Source organism: Delphinus delphis, chromosome 1 (genome assembly GCF_949987515.2).
Source record: "Delphinus delphis chromosome 1, mDelDel1.2, whole genome shotgun sequence".
Taxonomy (NCBI): Eukaryota; Metazoa; Chordata; class Mammalia; order Artiodactyla; family Delphinidae; genus Delphinus; species Delphinus delphis.
Window position 1 is genome coordinate 96,054,849 of NC_082683.1, and position 17,566 is coordinate 96,072,414.

The window sequence follows — 17,566 nt, forward strand, 5'->3', positions numbered from 1 at the left end:
TCCCAACTGTTTGGAGTTTAGAGCCCTATCAGAGCTGTGCTTATTTTCCAGAAAAATTACATACATGTAACAATTTGCATATAAGGGGGAGTTGGCAGCCTGAAACCCATCCATGGATCCCAGGCTAAAAACCTAGACAGCTTGCTTGCCTAGAATTGATTAATGTCGTGATTGGGATAAAGCAAGGTCATGAGTTTGGGTGTATGGGCATTTTACCTCCTAGCAGGACAGGACTGTGGTTTCTTCATCTGTATAGCCAAGGTAGTTTGCCAAGAACTCAAGGGTGTCTCTAGAAAAAGTATAAGGAATGGCTAGACCTCCACTAAACCAATAGCATTTATTTAGTCTGTGTTCTGTTTGAAATGTCAGGAATGACTTTGACTCTCTGTCCTCATCTCTAGTTTCTGGTTGGCTGAGCTTCTTGGATTCAATAGATTAAAAATCAGGTCAGAATATGAGAATTTCCTTAACATGATAATTTATATTGTGAATTCCTGGATTAAGATAGTAAAATTATAAAGATCGTGAGAGGACTTTTTAGTGAAATTCTGGCTTCAAAACATAGAAAATCACAGAAGGAGTTGATTGAGGGACTGAGGAAATAGCCAAAGAGTAAAAGATCAGAGAAAGATGATAGGAAAAAACGGGCAGAGCTCAGAAAGACAATTAACTAAGCTGGTAAGCCAGGTAGCCAGGAGAGCAGTTTCCTCCTTAAGCCGAAGTGAATAGATTTGAGACCCAGACAAAAGATTCCTTTTTAGTCCTGAAGGGGTCTGTTTACGTTAGGGTAAAAAGGGGAGGGTAGATAAGGCTTTGCTTTATTTATACCAATATTAGTATGTCTCTATCCCTAGAAAAGTTGGTGTTTGACTTGAATGAATGGCAGAACCATTCCTCAGAGTTAGTCCAGTGTGTAACATGTACTACAGAAATATGAATGAAATTTCATTTGGGGCAACGGGAGAAAGAATTATGTAGAAAAGACACAGCCAGATTTAGAGATTGGAGCACAACGAGCTTGCAGAGTTCTATGCCAGTTCTACCTTTACCTCCCTGAAATCTGTCCTTTAGTATAACCACAGGCCAAGACCTCTTAAGGTGGTCTTTACAGGGATATTCTTGTTTCTCTGCCTAAGTCTAAGGAGAACTTTCCAGACCCACATTGAGGGGTTGCTGAATAAGTGCTGTATTCAAGGCCTTCCAGGCCAAACTTCTATAAATTCAGAGCCCGTTAGAGAACAGTACTCACAGTCCTCCTCCCCAGAGGAGCCGGGAGGCTCTAGATGGTTCCAGTTGTGACTGCTCTCCAGCATATGGAAAAAATATTTTGCTGTGAAACCTTACAACCTGCTATTTAATATAAAAGACATCTCATTGTTTGCTCAATGATGCATTAAAGTCAAAGCTACCTAATCTAGTAGAATATAATCATACCACCAACTATCTTTATTTTCTATTTTTAAAGAAGCCCTTTAAAATGATCAAAGGAATTTCAGACCTCACTTCCTGGGTCTGTTTAGATTTATTTTGAGGTTCTGTTCAGCTTATGAAGCTATATAGTTAAAACCTACTATTGAGTTTTTGGGAAAATTGTACTGTTCTTAAAAACCATATAGCCAGGATTTTTTTCTTGTTCATTAAATGAGTACTTTATATAATGTCTACCGTGGATATGAAACCAAGATTCAGTAATCATATATTATGTCAGTTAAGTCCAGAATACTTCAATAAAATTAATAACCTTACAAGAACTTTTTTTTTTTAGTTGTAGCAGAGTCAGTTAGAGAAGTGGTACCAGAAAGTGGGAAAGCATCAGTGACAAAATGTGTCTTTATCTAAAAATTTTACTGGGAGGTTCCCAAATTTACTTATAGCTCATTTTGAATTGGGAAAATCCAACCTCACTAGATCTTTCAGACATGTTATAAAGTGCAAGTGACCTGAAGTAGGTAGTGTTTGAGTGGTACACCCCAGTTGAGAAAGGAACCTAGTAGAATGTTCTCAATTTAAGGGCATGTTCTCTAATTATACTAAGTGTTAGTGTGTGAAAGAAAAGTTCCCCCATCACTGTTCTGCACAGGATAAATAAACGCTGATAAAAAGCACATTTAAAATATATTCTTTGCTGCATGTTTTAAAGCATCGTCATATCTTATGAAGATAGCCAGCGGGTTTCCAAGATAACCAGAAAAAACAATCATTGGTCAGTTTTAACCATACCAAATTGAAAACCTCTGTGTATAAGTAAATACAGGTGGAGTTTTTTTTTTAAGAAAACATTTTTAATCTTACAGTACAGTACCTTGAAAAGTACAGTAGTACAGTACAGCAGCTGGCATACAGGGGCTGGTATCGAGTGAACAGGCAAGAAGAGTTACTGACTGGAGGAGCTAGGAGGTGGGAAAGCTGAAGGATTTTCAGCAACAGGAGACAGAGGGCAAACTGCAATTTCACTCAAATGCCTGACGTTGATGGCACAGGTTCTGGTTCCTTGCTGGATTCAATTCTATCTACCCTCTTAAAAAACAATCCAGTGATGTCTGGGTAGTAGCTCTTTTTTTTCTCATCATAGTTAACACGGTAGCACTGGATTGCATTCTGAACATTCTGAAGGCTGCTGCAACCTTTGTGTACCATTCTATGTTCGGGTCCTGTGCCTCAAAAACTAACAGTGCCTCGTCAAATAAAGAAAGTTCCCTTGCCATTTCCTGGGTTGTGAATCTCTTTGGTTCTTCAGTTACTTCTTCCTCTTGTCGCTCCACTCTCTCAATTATTTTCACTTTTGTTTCCATCGTTATTGCTTGGCTCTTCTTAGCAGTACGAGCTACATCACTGCTGCTTTTACACTTGCTTCTGGACATCCAGGGCTTGAAATAAAGATACTGTACTACTGTACTTTATACAGTACTATACAGTAAAGTACACAAAAACACAACCACTGGTAGGGGATGCACAACGTATGCCAGACACGTGAACTAACTTGCGTGATTGGACAAGCAGACACGTTCACATCTTTGAAAGTTGGCGACTTGAAGGTTTGTATGTAGGGGACTTACTATATTTTTTTAAGAGGCTCTGAAAGACTAGAGACACTAAGGATTGGAAGGTTTAAGAGTATCTAAAATTTAAATATTAAATCTTTCACACGAACTTCTCCTCCTTACATGAAAGGTACTAAATAAATTACATTTAAATGTTCTACTTATATATTTTTTAAAAGATCAGATATTTCTCATTTAAAAGAAAGCAGAAATTATTTAAAATACGAGCAGTAGGGATTTCTCTGGTGGTCCAGCATTTAAGACTCCGAGGTTCCACTGCAGGGGGTGCGGGTTCGATCCCTGGTTGGGGAACTAAGATCCCGTATGCCGTGAGGTGCAGCCAAAAAAAAAAAAAAGGGTAGAGGGGTAAAGGATAAACTCTGTATCCAATCCAAATTACATTAAAACCCAAATATAAAATATCAACAGAAGGGGCATTTTCCTAAAAGGAAGTAAATACTCACTATTGGGAGAAATCTACGTTTTAAGATATTTTCTTGCTTTGATACAGCTAAAAGAATAATAATAAATTTCATGTCTAAAATTTTAGGCTTATATAGTTATAAATATGTAATTCTACTTTATAGGTAGTTCAACTAGAAGAAATAAATTAGCACAATCATTTGAATTGGTTTATATATCAGGTGGAGTTTTTAAATTGCTTTTGATTCCAATGGGAAGCTCATGGGTCATTTCTTTCATCAGAAAGTGTCAGGATTAGACTGCTTGTACTTTCTCCTCCTCCCCAATCCATCCCCAAAAGACAGTTGAAGCATATGCCAGAGTGGAGCTTTTTGCTTCCACAATGTTTGGGCTCTCCTGTTCTCTCTTCACCCTTTCCACGTCTAAGGAGCAGTATCTCTCAATGGCAGTTCATTGGCAACTTAATATGACTTTTCTTTGCATCATTTCACTTCTCCCAAAACCAGTGTGGATTTTGGAACTAAGAGTTCTTTTCCCTCCCCCAAAGCTCACCATGTTCAACTGATATTGTAAGTTCAGAAAGCTTTAGTGCAATAGTAGAATGTTCTGTAAACTAACTCCTTGAAAATAAAGGGGAACGCTGCTGTTTCCCCCAGCCTGTTACAAACGAAGGATAATAGTACTGTTTTTGTGGGGGGGGGGGTTTGTTTTGTTTTTTACTTAACTGGGTTTGTTGTTGTTGTTGTTAATGTTGGTAGCAAATTGCCTCGAGCAAGTCACTTAACTCTCACCCCTGTTCTGTTTTGTCATCTGTGAAGGGTAGATCCAGCAGTCAAAGGATTCCAGAATGTTTTGAAAATACAAATCCTCTATAAGAAAATCTTAGCCACAGCCACTAATGTTGAAGCAGCTGCTTAAACTAGAAAGTCATAGAAATCTAGGCATTCAGGACCTTGGTTTTCACCATGCTAGCAAGTGTGGATTTCAAACTGCTAATCAGCTTTAAGTAAAAAGTCCTAATTGAGTGCCCTCGAGTGGATTTGCTTGTTCTTTGTATGCCAAGATTTAAACAAAAATGGTTTGAAAAACATTTAGATCAGTGATATTCTAGCAGTGTTACTGGTAAAATTAGCTGAATAACTTTTCCTATACAAGAGTTGGTTTTGGCTTTTGGTTTACCATACAGCCAAAAGCAAGAGACCTTTATCCTTGCTTATCTGTCCACTTTACTCATTAGAATATGGCTAATCAGAAAGTCATAGGTCAGGAAAACCCAAACTTTGTCTTCAGGTCTGGGAGGCAGCGAGAATAGGGGGATTGTACTGTATTCATTCTGGAACAACAGGTAGCTCTTATTTTTCAATAGCTCCAAAGATGTTTCGGCCTACAATTTCTTTCAACCAGCTTGTTTCTTGTAGGCTATCTAAGGTCATTATTTTATACTGAGACTTATCTAAAATTGAACATAAACACCTCAAGTTAGAACATCAAGGATGGCAAATACTGCCTCTCTACAATGAAAGATACAATTATGTTTTATTTATTTATTTATTTATTTTTGGCTGTGTTGGGTCTTCGTTGCTGCACGCGGGCTTTCTCTAGTTGTGGCAAATGGGAGCTACTCTTTGTTGTGGTGCGCGTGCTTCTCATTGTGGTGGCTTCTCTTGTTGCTGAGCACGGGCTCTAGGTACACGGGCTTTAGTAGTTGTGGCGCACAGGCTTAGTTGCTCCATGGCATGTGGGATCTTCCCAGAGCAGGGCTCGAACCCATGTCCCCTGCACTGGCAAGCGGATTCTTAACCACTGCACCACCAGGGAAGTCCCTACAATCATGTTGTTGTCGTTGTTGTTGTTTTTTACGGTACGTGGGCCTCTCACTGTTGTGGCCTCTCCCGTTGCAGAGCACAGGCTCCGGACGCGCAGGCTCAGCAGCCATGGCTCATGGGTCCATCCGCTCCATGGCATGTGGGATCTTCCCATACCAGGGCACGAACCCGTGTCCCCTGCATTGGCAGGCGGACTCTCAACCACTGCACCACCAGGGAAGCCCTACAATCATGTTTTTGATGTGACTGATGATCTTTGATAGATTCTTGTCCATGTATTAGAAGCTTAATATTTTGTGTTTTGTTTTTAAGAGCTGTGGAAACTAAAGCTTGCTGCAGCTGATCTTTAAAGTGGTTTCACCTTGTTCTCTGAACCTGAAAATATCCAGTCTAACTACAGAATGGATTCTGAAGAGTCCCATTGACCCACTCATCTCTGGAAGCAATACCTGTTACTACATAGTATTTAACATTAGGTCTTTAAAGTCAGATAATGTTATTTAATATTGAGTTTTGGTGATTTTTTCCTCCCTTGAGCCTGTACTTGATGGGAAGCAGTGGATGGTGACTAAAAAAAAGGTCTCATTAACCTTTGTTGAGTATTAGTCTAGGGTTCTGAATGCTGACCCTCGTGGACTCAGCTGCTACTTATTGGGAGCTACTTGTATTTCTTCTGCCATATCACAGGTGGGATTCACTCACTCAAGTGAATATGTAAAGAGGGTTTAAATTTCTAAGATGTAATTGGCTTTCAAGTTTATTTAAGCTAGACTTCCAGATCAAGGAAGGAAGAATTGTTCTTATAACATCTCCAATCTTGTTCCAATTTGATAGGCTAAGAAATTACACAGATGGCATTTACTCAGTCTATGTGGCCACCTTCCAAAATGCCAGACTCCATCTTCCTTCTAGAGATATCCACTGATTACTTGCTTTCAGTGATAACTTTTCTTCTCATAGCAATTTGTTTGAAAAATACAGATTTGCCTAATTTGTAAGCAGTTGTGTTTTCATCTTAAAGAATATCCCAGTGTACTTTGCAGTAAGGTTTGCAAGTTTCACATCTTGTGAGCTTCACTTAAAATCAGTATTGGCTTTAAAGAGGACTGCGAATTAAGGCTAATGACTTTTTATTACAAACATGTAAGGTTTGTATATATGTGTAACCAGGCTTGGTCTTTCCTGACATTCAAGAATTGTTGATTCTTATACTCTCTGAACCAATACAAAGTGATTTACAAGTGAAAAAAAAAACAAGGTGCAGAATATTTTAGCTGCTACCTTTTGAATAAGAAAGAGAGGGAAAATAAGAATATAAATACATATTTGCTTTTCCTACCTCAAAAAATGAACATAAGAAGGCTAAACCAGAAATTAATGAAAATTGGGGAGAGTGGAACAGAGTTGGGGGGATAGGAATGGAAATGAGACTTCTCTGAGTATACCTTTAAAATTTTTGAGATGTGTTTTATATGTCAAAAAATAAAATTAAGAGAAGAAAAAGGAAATCTTAAAATTGCATATAAACAGAAACAAATGAACCTAACTACATATCAGGAAGATTACACAATCACCCAGAAAAAAGTACTTTGACTATGCATACTCTTTGTGAAATATATTCTAAGGAAAAAAAGAACTTCAATGAAATATTGACACTTCACTGCATAGATTATTGTTAATAATATTAGCCTTGTAATTTTGAAATTATTTTATGTGTAGTATAGACTAAAGCAAATAAGTAAATATTGTATTGCTGTTAGAGACCAAGATTGTCACCATAAAAAAAATGATACAAATAGGAAAATTAAAAATTTTAAAAATGGTAATGTTAAATTTGAAAAAAAGTATCAATATGTACTCATGAGTAAAACAAAAAAGATTAATTTCTCTCTCTACTGAAAGAACTTAGAAGCACTGACACCTCTCATAGCAATAGGCAGACATTATATCCAGATTTTAGTTTCTAAATACCTTTCCCCGCTGAAAGAAATCAGGGCTCCCTGGAGAAATGACTGATTCTAGGTCTGAAGCAGAGAAAGAACAAGATGAGCCTGGTATATCTTCTTATGTCGGAAAGAAAGGAATCATTTAAATGGGATCATGTCAAAAGAACAGAAGAGTCAGCTTAAAGGAGGCTCCCACTGGCCCAGTTTGGGACAATTGGAGCATTCAGTGCACTCATATAATTGAGTGTAACATATTGGATAAATAAAATATGAATGACACGTAAAAAAAAAAGTGAAAGAGAAAGAAGAAAAGCTTTTCTTTACATGCCAGCCTAATATATGTGGAAAGAATGATAGGAATCATGATTCTATAAACCCCCCTCCCCCCCCAGTATAATTGGCTCAGGCAAGGATTATGAACAGATGGTAATGTCACTAGGGAACAGGACATTCACAGGCTGACAAGGATCACCCCACAAATTAACCTTTACTTGCAAAGGAGAAAATATTCCTTTCAAAGACTGATGTTCGTCACTTTAACCAGGGGTTTCAGGTTAGTGTCCCCGGTAGTGGAACAACCTGACTTTATGTGCCTCCTGATACGCTGCGAAGTAAAGTATACAATACCAACTATGAAATATTCTTGCCAAATTTTAACCTCTTTCTAATCAAACCCCAAAACTGAACATCCAGTTCACAGGAAGGAAACAGTCTGAAAAATTCAAAATATGGGAGAGGGCTTCCCTGGTGGCGCAGTGGTTGAGAGTCCACCTGCCGATGCAGGGGACACGGGTTCATGCCCCGCTCCAGGAGGATCCCACATGCCATGGAGCGGCTGGGCCCGTGAGCCGTGGCCGCTGAGCCTGCGTGTCAGGAGCCTGTGCTCCGCAGCGGGAGAGGCCAGCAGTGAGAGGCCCGCGTACCGCAAAAAAAAAAAAAAAAAAAAAAGGAGATTCTATAAGGCAACTGGCTTGGACTCTGGGAGGAAAAGTCAGTATCACAGAGCACGGTGGGGGGGCGGGCAGGTGGGAAGCAGGAGAACTCTTCTAAATTAGCAGAAACTAAAAGAACCTAACAACCAAATGCATTTAGTGAACCTTGATTCCATCCTGGGTTGGAAGAGCCGGGTTTACAACTATGAAGGATATACTTGAGAAAAATTAAGTAAATTTGAATACAGACTGGATATTTGATGATATAGAATTGTTGTTAATGTTCTTAAGTATTATAATGTTATAGGGGCTCTGTAGAAGAATATCTTTGTTAGAAGATGCATTCTGAAGAATTTATTATGAATTTTTACATTTGGAAAAATTTTTTTGCAGGACTGTTTGAAAGTATGCATGTGTGTATATGTATAGAGATAGAGAAAGAAACCTAATATGGAAAATGGAAAGCTTCAATCTAGATGGAGGGTATACAAATGTTCATTATATTGTGTTAATTTTTTTATGTTGAAAATGATCGTAATAAAGTTGGAAAAATAAATAGAACGTGCCAACTGGTGCTGGGGGATGCGGTGGGGGGAACTTTGGCGTATCAGTAAAGCCATGGGTATGTTCCAAGAACCTAGATTTCTTCAGTCACCTGTACAAAAAACAGCAACGAAAAAAAAAACAACCCTAGAGTTAATGATAATTCAGTGTCAGGAGAAAAAGAATGACTGGAATGTTTTCATATAATATTGGTAGACGGATTGAGGATGAGGAAAGTTGGAACTGGCCAGGCAATTGGACAGGTAGATAGCTAAATAGGCAATTGAAACATAGTCCGGTTGCATGTTATGTTCTGTTGTAATTTGTGGTTTTCAAAAGATTAGGAAGCCTTTCCTCTTACTTGTTGCTTTTTTTTTTTTTTTGCGGTACGTGGGCCTCTCACTGCTGTGGCCTCTCCTGTTGCGGAGCACAGGCTCCGGACGCGCAGGCTCAGCAGCCATGGCTCACGGGCCCAGCCGCTCCGCGGCATGTGGGATCTTCCCGGACCGGGGCACGAACCCATGTCTCCTGTGTCGGCAGGCGGACTCTCAACCACTGCGTCACCAGGGAAGCCCACTTGTTGCCATTTTTTAAACCTCTTAATTTTACCTCTAGTTGGCAGTTGGAGGCCTAGATCACTCACTTTCACTAGAGCACTTTAGGAGATAATAGAAAGCCAATGAAGTGTGCTCTCTAATACAAAGAGAGGGGGAGTAGCTGATAAGGGTAAAACCACTCTTTGGCAGAGTTTTTCAAGCTTTATGTTCCTTCCTCACCATTTAAGTGACTCAGCAGTGTGGGCCCTGGTTTTGCCACACCCCTTGCTCCCACCAACATTGAAGAAAGATCAAGTTGAGTCCCATTTTGAAAGGAGTGTTTCTTGTGACAGTGGAATTGGTTTCTAGCAGTGTGTGTGTGTGTTATATCCTGTTACTATTGAGACACAGCCCAGTGGAGTGGGGGAGGGAGATGTGTGCTGTGATTAGCTTGCCTACCCCCTCCCTCTAGAAACTCAGGCCCCATCTGGGGAAACTGAGAACTTAAGAAACTTGAGACAGGGAAGGAGGACAGTGAGCAGCCAAAACCTGCCGAGTCTCAGAAGACTGGTTTCTGCACCAGGGAATGGAAGAAGTGACTGGAGGTGGCTCTGGGTTCGACTCTGTGGCCTGAGATTGATTCCCTTGAGATAAGCTGTTTTCTGTTGGTGTACCTGCGGGCCACAAGTTGAGAAAGGGATGCCTTTCATTTGGGAAATTTCTTTTGCCTGATTGAAAGTCTGAAATAGTTCTTGTACCAAGAAGTTGGTGTTTATTGATAACTGTTTCTTTGGATTCATCTGAAATGGGAATCAGACTGATCAGTGGTAAGTATCAAGAAAAGGTCTTGGACTTTTTTTATGCTGACAGCCATACTCTCTTCATTTCCTCTGAAAAAAAAGCAGGTGAGAGTAGAATCTGTGGAAGAAAGAATAAATTAGCCAGAAGATGTGTGAAAAGGGGATTAGAAAAGATGTGGTAGGAGTCCTGGAAGGAGTCCATAGATCTTCCATAGATCTTTCCTGAAATAGCACTGAGTACTTAGTTGGTGCCTACTAGATGTATTGACTAAAGGAATGTAATACCCTGAATATTATCCTGATCACCCTCCACTGGCCGTAGTGTCATAGCGGAATTCTGGTGGCTATTAATTCTCTGATTTAGGACCTAGAAGGCAAAATTGGATGGGACCTGGGAAGGAAGTGTAATTAAGCTACTTAATCTGAGTAGATAGACCATGTGTTTGTGGAAGTAAACTTCTCAGCTTCTGATGGTAAAAAATATCAATTAAGATCAACTAAACAAGTAGTATACGACTGTTTTTCTTCTCTGGAGTCTTATAGCTGTTATCGATTGCCTATGATTCCTTCTTCTTGCTAGGTTCTGTAGAGCAATTCTTTTAGCTCAGTCTGTCACTAGACTTACCACTAGGTGGTAGATGTACCATACGCCAAATTGTTTCTTCAGTAGAGCTTTTCTTACCATTCTCAGTATCACATAGAAGAGTCAACCATTGTACCCACCAAGCTATTTTAAAAGGTGCTCTAAAATAGCACATAAAATTGGCCTGACATTTAATTGAGTCGCTAAGGCACAGCAAGTACACTTCTGTATTTGGATGTGCTATTTGCAGAATGGGTCAATCTGATATTCTAACCTTTCTCATATATGATTGATATTAGTTCAGGAATAGAACACTGGTGGGAATTCCCTGGCGGTCCAGTGGTTAGGACTCCGTGCTTTCACTGCCGTGGGCCTGGGTTCAATCCCTGGTCGAGGAAGTAAGATCCTGCAAACCACGTGGCCCGGCCAAAAAAATAGAACACTGGTGTGTTTGTTGTGGGTAAGGCTGTTTATATGGGGTAGTGAGTATTGAAACAGAATAGTTCTTTAACATAGGACTTTTTGATTTTCAGACCTTTTTGGACTTCAACTATCTTCTTTTCCCTCCTCCTCATCCCCATCCTACATCATATTAGACCTGGCATTCCTTACAGGTCTAGATTGAAGAAACATGAAAGCATACCAATTAAGACTTAATAATGATTGGAAGAAATCATGATAAATAGGAAGTAATGTAAACAGACGACTTTGTAGTCATTTTTTGTATTTTGTTTTCAACTAAATAACCATGTTTTGCTTAAATGCAGTGAGTCCAACCCAATTAGAAGGCTATTATTGAGATCTGGCTTCACTAGAGAGAAAACTTGTGATATCTGTAAATTGCTTTTGGCAGCACTGTCTATTTACAATGTGAAGGTGAACAACACTCCAGGAGGTATTTCACCAAGGAGGAGACAGAGCTACTAGCTATGAAGACAGCCAGTGGAGCTAGCAGGCCTGATGGAAACTAGCAGAGAAGCTGCATTTCACAGCAGCAGTTATTGATATAGGTTCTCTTCTGCACGTAGTTTGGGGTGGGAGAGAAGACAAGGTTATCATGTATCTTTGTGTAGCTGAATCATTTTATTTATAAGCATTGAGATTATCAATATGCTGCAAGAATAGACAGTGACCCATTTATGTCATGGCCTGAGTTAACTTTCTGCCCACTTCAAATATGGACCATATTCATTATCTGAGAGATGAGGCGCTGCAGTGATTAGTAAGCTGCTTGCAACAGTCTCATATTTTTAGATGGGAAAGATTTTGCTAAGCTTTAGGCTACTAAAGCCTAATCCCATTCTACAAGGTGGGATTATGACTATTAGTTCTTAGGTTACTAAAGAAATACATATCTGTCTTGACACAGCAGGCTGTCTATATTTTTTATTTAAAAAAACTGCAAATGTTATTGCATTTCCCTCCCTCACCCTTCCTACCCCCAGGTAGGTGGTGTCTGGGAATATACCCAGAACCTTTGGGGGAAAAAAAAGATGAACAGGGAGGGAGTCGTAACAGTCATTAGAGGAGAGCAACTTCCAAATAGGCTGCCTAGGCCAGGAGCAAGGAAGCTGATGGAGGAAGAGCTGCCTCTGGAGAGTGTTAAACGGTGTTGATGGTCTCTTGACTGTTTTTTCTGCCACCAAAATAACTGCATATTGGGTTGAAAGTCATTACCTTGGCCCTGGATTAATCCCTTCAGTAAATCTAGCTTTGCTGACTGCAGAAGTCATGTGAACATACAGTGGGAAATCCTATCTAGAAGGGCAGATGCTGACTTGTGGTCACTTCAATAAATGGTTTTGGTTTGGTTTGGTTTGGGTTTGAAAGGCAGTTGTGTTTTTGACATTTAAGCTAATTAAAGTTTTAGCACCTAAACTAAAAAAGCTGCTTCTTCAGGTGTACGAAGATACTTGTTAATCAAGTTCAGGTGTAGTGTTTGTGGTTTAGCTTGAATCTTTATTATTTACTTATTTATTTTTGAAATTCAATTGACTTGATCTTATAGAAGAAAGAAATTTGAAAGAGTCACTCATTCTACAAATAATTATTGAACGCTTCCTATGTGCAAGATCCTGGTCTAGATGCCAGAATATGTAGCTCTCTTTCCCTTCCATGCCTTTAGGATCTGTCCTTAAACTTAAAAATACAGTCTGTGGACTCTGCCTCCTCTCTATTTCACAAAGTAACCTAAAGAAAAACTGCCCAGTTGGATGGTAAGCCAAGGTAGGTTTAAAATGAAAGTACACTGAAGTTTTTCTTTCAGGCCTGCTGCCCAGTAGTATTATCTGTGACATCAGTATTCTCCGCTTTGATTCTTGGTGTAAAAACACAAGTCTGTGTTCCCTTGATTACTGCTTCATTACCTGTAGAATCCTACTAATTCAGTAATCGCCTTGCTCATATTAGCTGCCTGTGCCTAGGCTGCACAGTTATGCCTGATTCTTACACTGCCACCAGATGCTACCCTAGCTGGAGGGTACATATGACAGAGGAGGGGAATGTTTAGCAGCTGTAACTAATGGGCGTTTTACTATTCCTGGCTTCAAAATGCCTATAACCAGGTTGCTAGCATTATGGAGAGAAGATTTTAATCTGTAATAGGTTACATTTCCAGATATTATTTGCTGAAAACTTAGCTTAATGAATTCTCCATGGGAACCTTTTCAGATTTAATCAGCTTGTGAGGAGAAGCTTGATTCAGATTCTCAAACCATTCTGTTTTTCAGAGGAGGTCGAGGTTTATTTTATATTTCAAAGAAAGGGTTTGTCAGAGTTTAAACAGGCATTTAGGAGGAAGGTTTAAACCAGTTAATAGAAGTGTTTTCCTACACTTTAGAAACACTAAATAATTTAACTATAAATAATGTTAATTGTAAGCTATTTGCTATTTATTAAAGCCGGTCTTCCAAGTATCCTTCAAAAGTTATCTGTTTCTGCCTTATTTCATTTAAGAAAGTTTTTTTTTAACATTTTTATTGGAGTATAATTGCTTTACAGTGTTGTGTTAGTTTCTGCTGTATAACAAAGTGAATCAGCTATATGCATACATATACCTCCATATCCCCTCCCTCTTGCATCTCCCTCCCACCCTCCTTATCCCACCCCTCTAGGTGGTCGCAAAGCACCGAGCTGATCTCCCTGTGCCATGCAGCTGCTTCCCACTAGCTATTTTACATTTGGTAGTGTATATATGTCAGTGCTACTCTTACTTCATCCCAGCTTACCCTTCCCCTTCCCCGTGTCCTCAAGTCCATTCTCTACGTCTGTGTCTTTATTCCTGTACTGCCCCTAGGTTCATCAGAACCATTTTTTTTTAGATTCCGTATATATGTATTAGCATATGGTATTTGTTTTTCTCTTTCTGACTTTCTTCACTCTGTATGACAGACTCTAGGTCCATTCACCTCACTACAAATAACTCAATTTCGTTTCTTTTTAGGGCTGAGTAATATTCCACTGTATATATGTGCCATATTTCTTTATCCATTCATCTGTCAATGGACGCTTAGGTTGCTTCCATGTCCTGGCTATTGTAAATAGTGCCGCAGTGAACATCGTGGTACATGACTCTTTTTGAATTATGGTTAAGTAAGTTTTTAATACAGAGTTTACCAAGTCATTATTCTCTCCTTCCTTCAAATTAGTCCTAATTTGGGCTTCCCTGGTGACGCAGTGGTTGAGGGTCCACCTGCCGTTGCAGGGGACACGGGTTTGTGCCCCAGTCCGGGAAGATCCCACATGCCGCGGAGCGGCTGGGCCCGTGAGCCATGGCCACTGGGCCTGTGCGTCCGGCACCTGTGCTCCGCAACGGGAGAGGCCACAGCAGTGAGAGGCCCGCGTACCGCAAAAAAAAAAAAAAAAAAATATATATATATATATATATATATATATATATATATATTGGTCCTAATTAGTTGGAATTTACTATGGTATGTGTGTTTTTAAATTTTTATTAGAATATTCTGGTATTTTACTGTGTATAGAAGGTTCTGGCAATATTCCATTGGCTTTGTGAAGGATAGGTACATGATTGGACTCTGACTATTAGCACCCCAATGCCCATCACCATTTAAGGCATCTCTTCGTAATTCTTTCAAAAAAACAAGACCATTGCTAACTTCAGGATAAGAATATGCTACAAGAGAATATTCTGAAATAAAAATCAAGCAGAAGCCCTAAGAGATTATGCCTGCTTTTTGATAGAGTTGAGAGCAAGGGTAAAGAGTTTAATGTCTCAGGGTTATAAGAGAAGAGAAAAGAAAACTTTATGGAACGTGGGAAGGAAGACCTGTGAAATTAGACAAATGCTAAACGAAGTTGGGTCTTAAGCTCTCTCTCCTCTCCCTGTACCCACAAAATTCTGCTGAAGCCATCGGGAAGAGATAGTAATTGGCATTTTGGGAGGAGTCAAAGAATAGCCTCCTCCACCCTCATTTCTGGTGGAAGAATTACTGGCTTAGTAGGAGCCACCTGATAATACTAGCTTTTAGGGGAGGCAATGTATAGCCTTTAAAAATGAAACATTTCATAGAATCCTTGTTGTAAGTTTCAACTTTTTGTCTTCCTCTTATAGCAAATCCAGTTTGCTGATGACATGCAGGAGTTCACCAAATTCCCCACCAAGACTGGTCGACGATCTTTGTCTCGCTCTATTTCTCAGTCCTCCACTGACAGCTACAGTTCAGGTAGGTGTGAACTTCCTGTTCTTTCTGATCTCTCCTCCCTATTCCAGAGTCTTGAGCTAGTACTCTACCCAGTTCTTTTCACTTATCTAGGATCTGAAAATACCTCATGTCAGGACTGCCTGTCTTTGTGCTGAAAGCTGATAACTAGTGGTTGGGCAGTGGGAATGTTCCCAGCCAGGGTTGTAGCTGGAGAAGCTTTTGTCATCGTGAGACTTTCCTCCCCGATGGTCTCTGTGTGTGGTCTGTGGCCAGTTCCTGGTTGGTAGTACTGGGCCGGTTCCCATTCCCACGTTTATTCACCCACATTGAGAAGGGAGAAAATCAATGGTATTTTGGCTGCCAGAACTGGCCTTGAAGAAGAGGTGTACTTTGGAAGCATAATTTCTGATTTCTTTGTTAAAGATATACCCTGCCACCTATTTTTCTTTCTTGCCTTTAAGACTGTTTGAATTGTCAACAATAAAAATTAGTGGGCTTCCCTGGTGGCGCAGTGGTTGAGAGTCCGCCTGCTGATGCAGGGGACACGGGTTCATGCCCCGGTCCGGGAGGATTCCACATGCCGCGGAGCCGCTGGGCCCGTGAGACACGGCTGCTGAGCCTGCGCGTCCGGAGCCTGTGCTCCGCAATGGGAGAGGCCACGGCGGTGAGAGGCCCGCGTACCGCAAAAAAAAATTAGTATTTAGCTCTTTTTATTTACTAGGTTACCCTTTATGTTGAAATATCTTCCCCTGTTAACCTCTGGAGTGGGAAAGAGTCCAACTAATGTGGCTCCAGCTGTTTCTTTTTAGTTCTCCTCTCCTATCTTATCCCTATATAAGCAGTCTTTTTTTCTGCTTTGAACTGTGCCCTTCTCAACTTTAGAGGCGGGTATTAGAAAATTAACATGGAAAAGGATATAGAATCTTAGTTTGAGTACTGGAAGAAACGGGGCATCTAATCCAACCCCCTCATTGTTCAACTGAGGAAACATTGTTAAAAGATTAAAAGGCTTGCTCAAGGTCATAGATTGCTATGAATGTCAGCAAAGGAATTTGTACCAAAAGCCATTTATTTTCTTTTGCCATAATCTTGTTTGCATTGCATTACTAACATTAGGACTGGGCTTGAGGTATAAGGACTGTTTAAAAAAAAAGAAACGGATAGACAATTTTTAAAAACTTATTCTCTGCCCTGTGACACTGTTAACCCATTATGGACAAGATAGGCAGACAAGTACAAATGGTGGTATACAGGGTTAAGTACGGAAATAAATGAATATGCAGTCTCACTGTGAGCATGTGTGCAAGAAAAGGTTCCAAAATATAATGGCTGTCATAAGTGAAAAGGTGTCTTGGAGTGAGACAGATACAAAAAGTGATAGGTGGCAAGCAGGCTAATTATAGCTAAGAGAAAAAAATTTGAAAGATTGAGTTATGAGAGAAAAAGTTGGGATGAGTGATGGAAGCTTTAAGAAGTCTTTAAAGATCTTGATGGCCATGTTTTATGGGGACCTAGTAGAGCATTTTTAAAAGCTTAGTGGTAGAGTTAAATTGTCCTAGTGGATAGATAACCTTTAGTAGTATTTGTGTTAGCTGGACAGAGGAGGATGTGTATGTAGAAGTCAGCGAGAGACCTGGTACACTGGCAGAGATGGTGACCAGGAAAATATTCAATGAGAGAAAAAAAGTGATTTGAGAGGTAAGGAGTGATTGTTTTATATTCTCCTTGCTTTATATTCTCCTGCGTATCTATCTGCAAGGACATTTTTGGCTTTTTGTGAAGCTGCTTTTTAAAGTTGAACATATTGAGTGATCTCAGGGCTGGCAACAGAATCAGTGCTGCTCATCTTTTGTGGCATTTCTGTGTTCCTTAGTGCAACCTAGTGTAAAATCTCTTTATAAGATTTTATAAGATAAGGTTATCTTACTGTTTTTATTCTTTTACATTAATGGTTCTCAAAGTATGATCCTCTAAACAGCAATATCAGCAGCACTTGGGGATTTGTTAGAAATGCTAATTCTTGGGTCCCATCTGAGACCTACTGAATGGGAGTTTCCGGCAGTGGGGCCCTAGCCATCTGTGTTTCAACAAGCCTTCCATGTGATTCTGACAGATGCTTTAGATACTTAAGTTTGAGAATAGTGATCTATAGAAATAACATTCCTTATATGGCCTAAATTATTCTTCCATTTTTGCCATGTCTGGTTCCAGTCCCGGTTGGGACCAAGTGCCCCTGTTTTGAGGGATTCTCTTGAGCTGGTGCAGGTTT

The 17,566-nt window shown here is 39.8% G+C and overlaps 1 protein-coding gene across 2 annotated transcripts in view; it reads left to right on the forward strand.

Annotated features, from left to right (window-relative positions):
• AHCYL1 (adenosylhomocysteinase like 1) overlaps positions 1–17,566 on the forward strand; it is a 40,784-nt gene that overhangs the window by 10,957 nt on the left and 12,261 nt on the right. For both annotated transcript variants that reach the window (XM_060026868.1, XM_060026875.1), the window contains exon 2: positions 15,207–15,318. In XM_060026868.1, the coding sequence (XP_059882851.1) occupies positions 15,207–15,318 (112 nt within the window). The remainder of the gene's footprint in view (positions 1–15,206; positions 15,319–17,566) is intronic.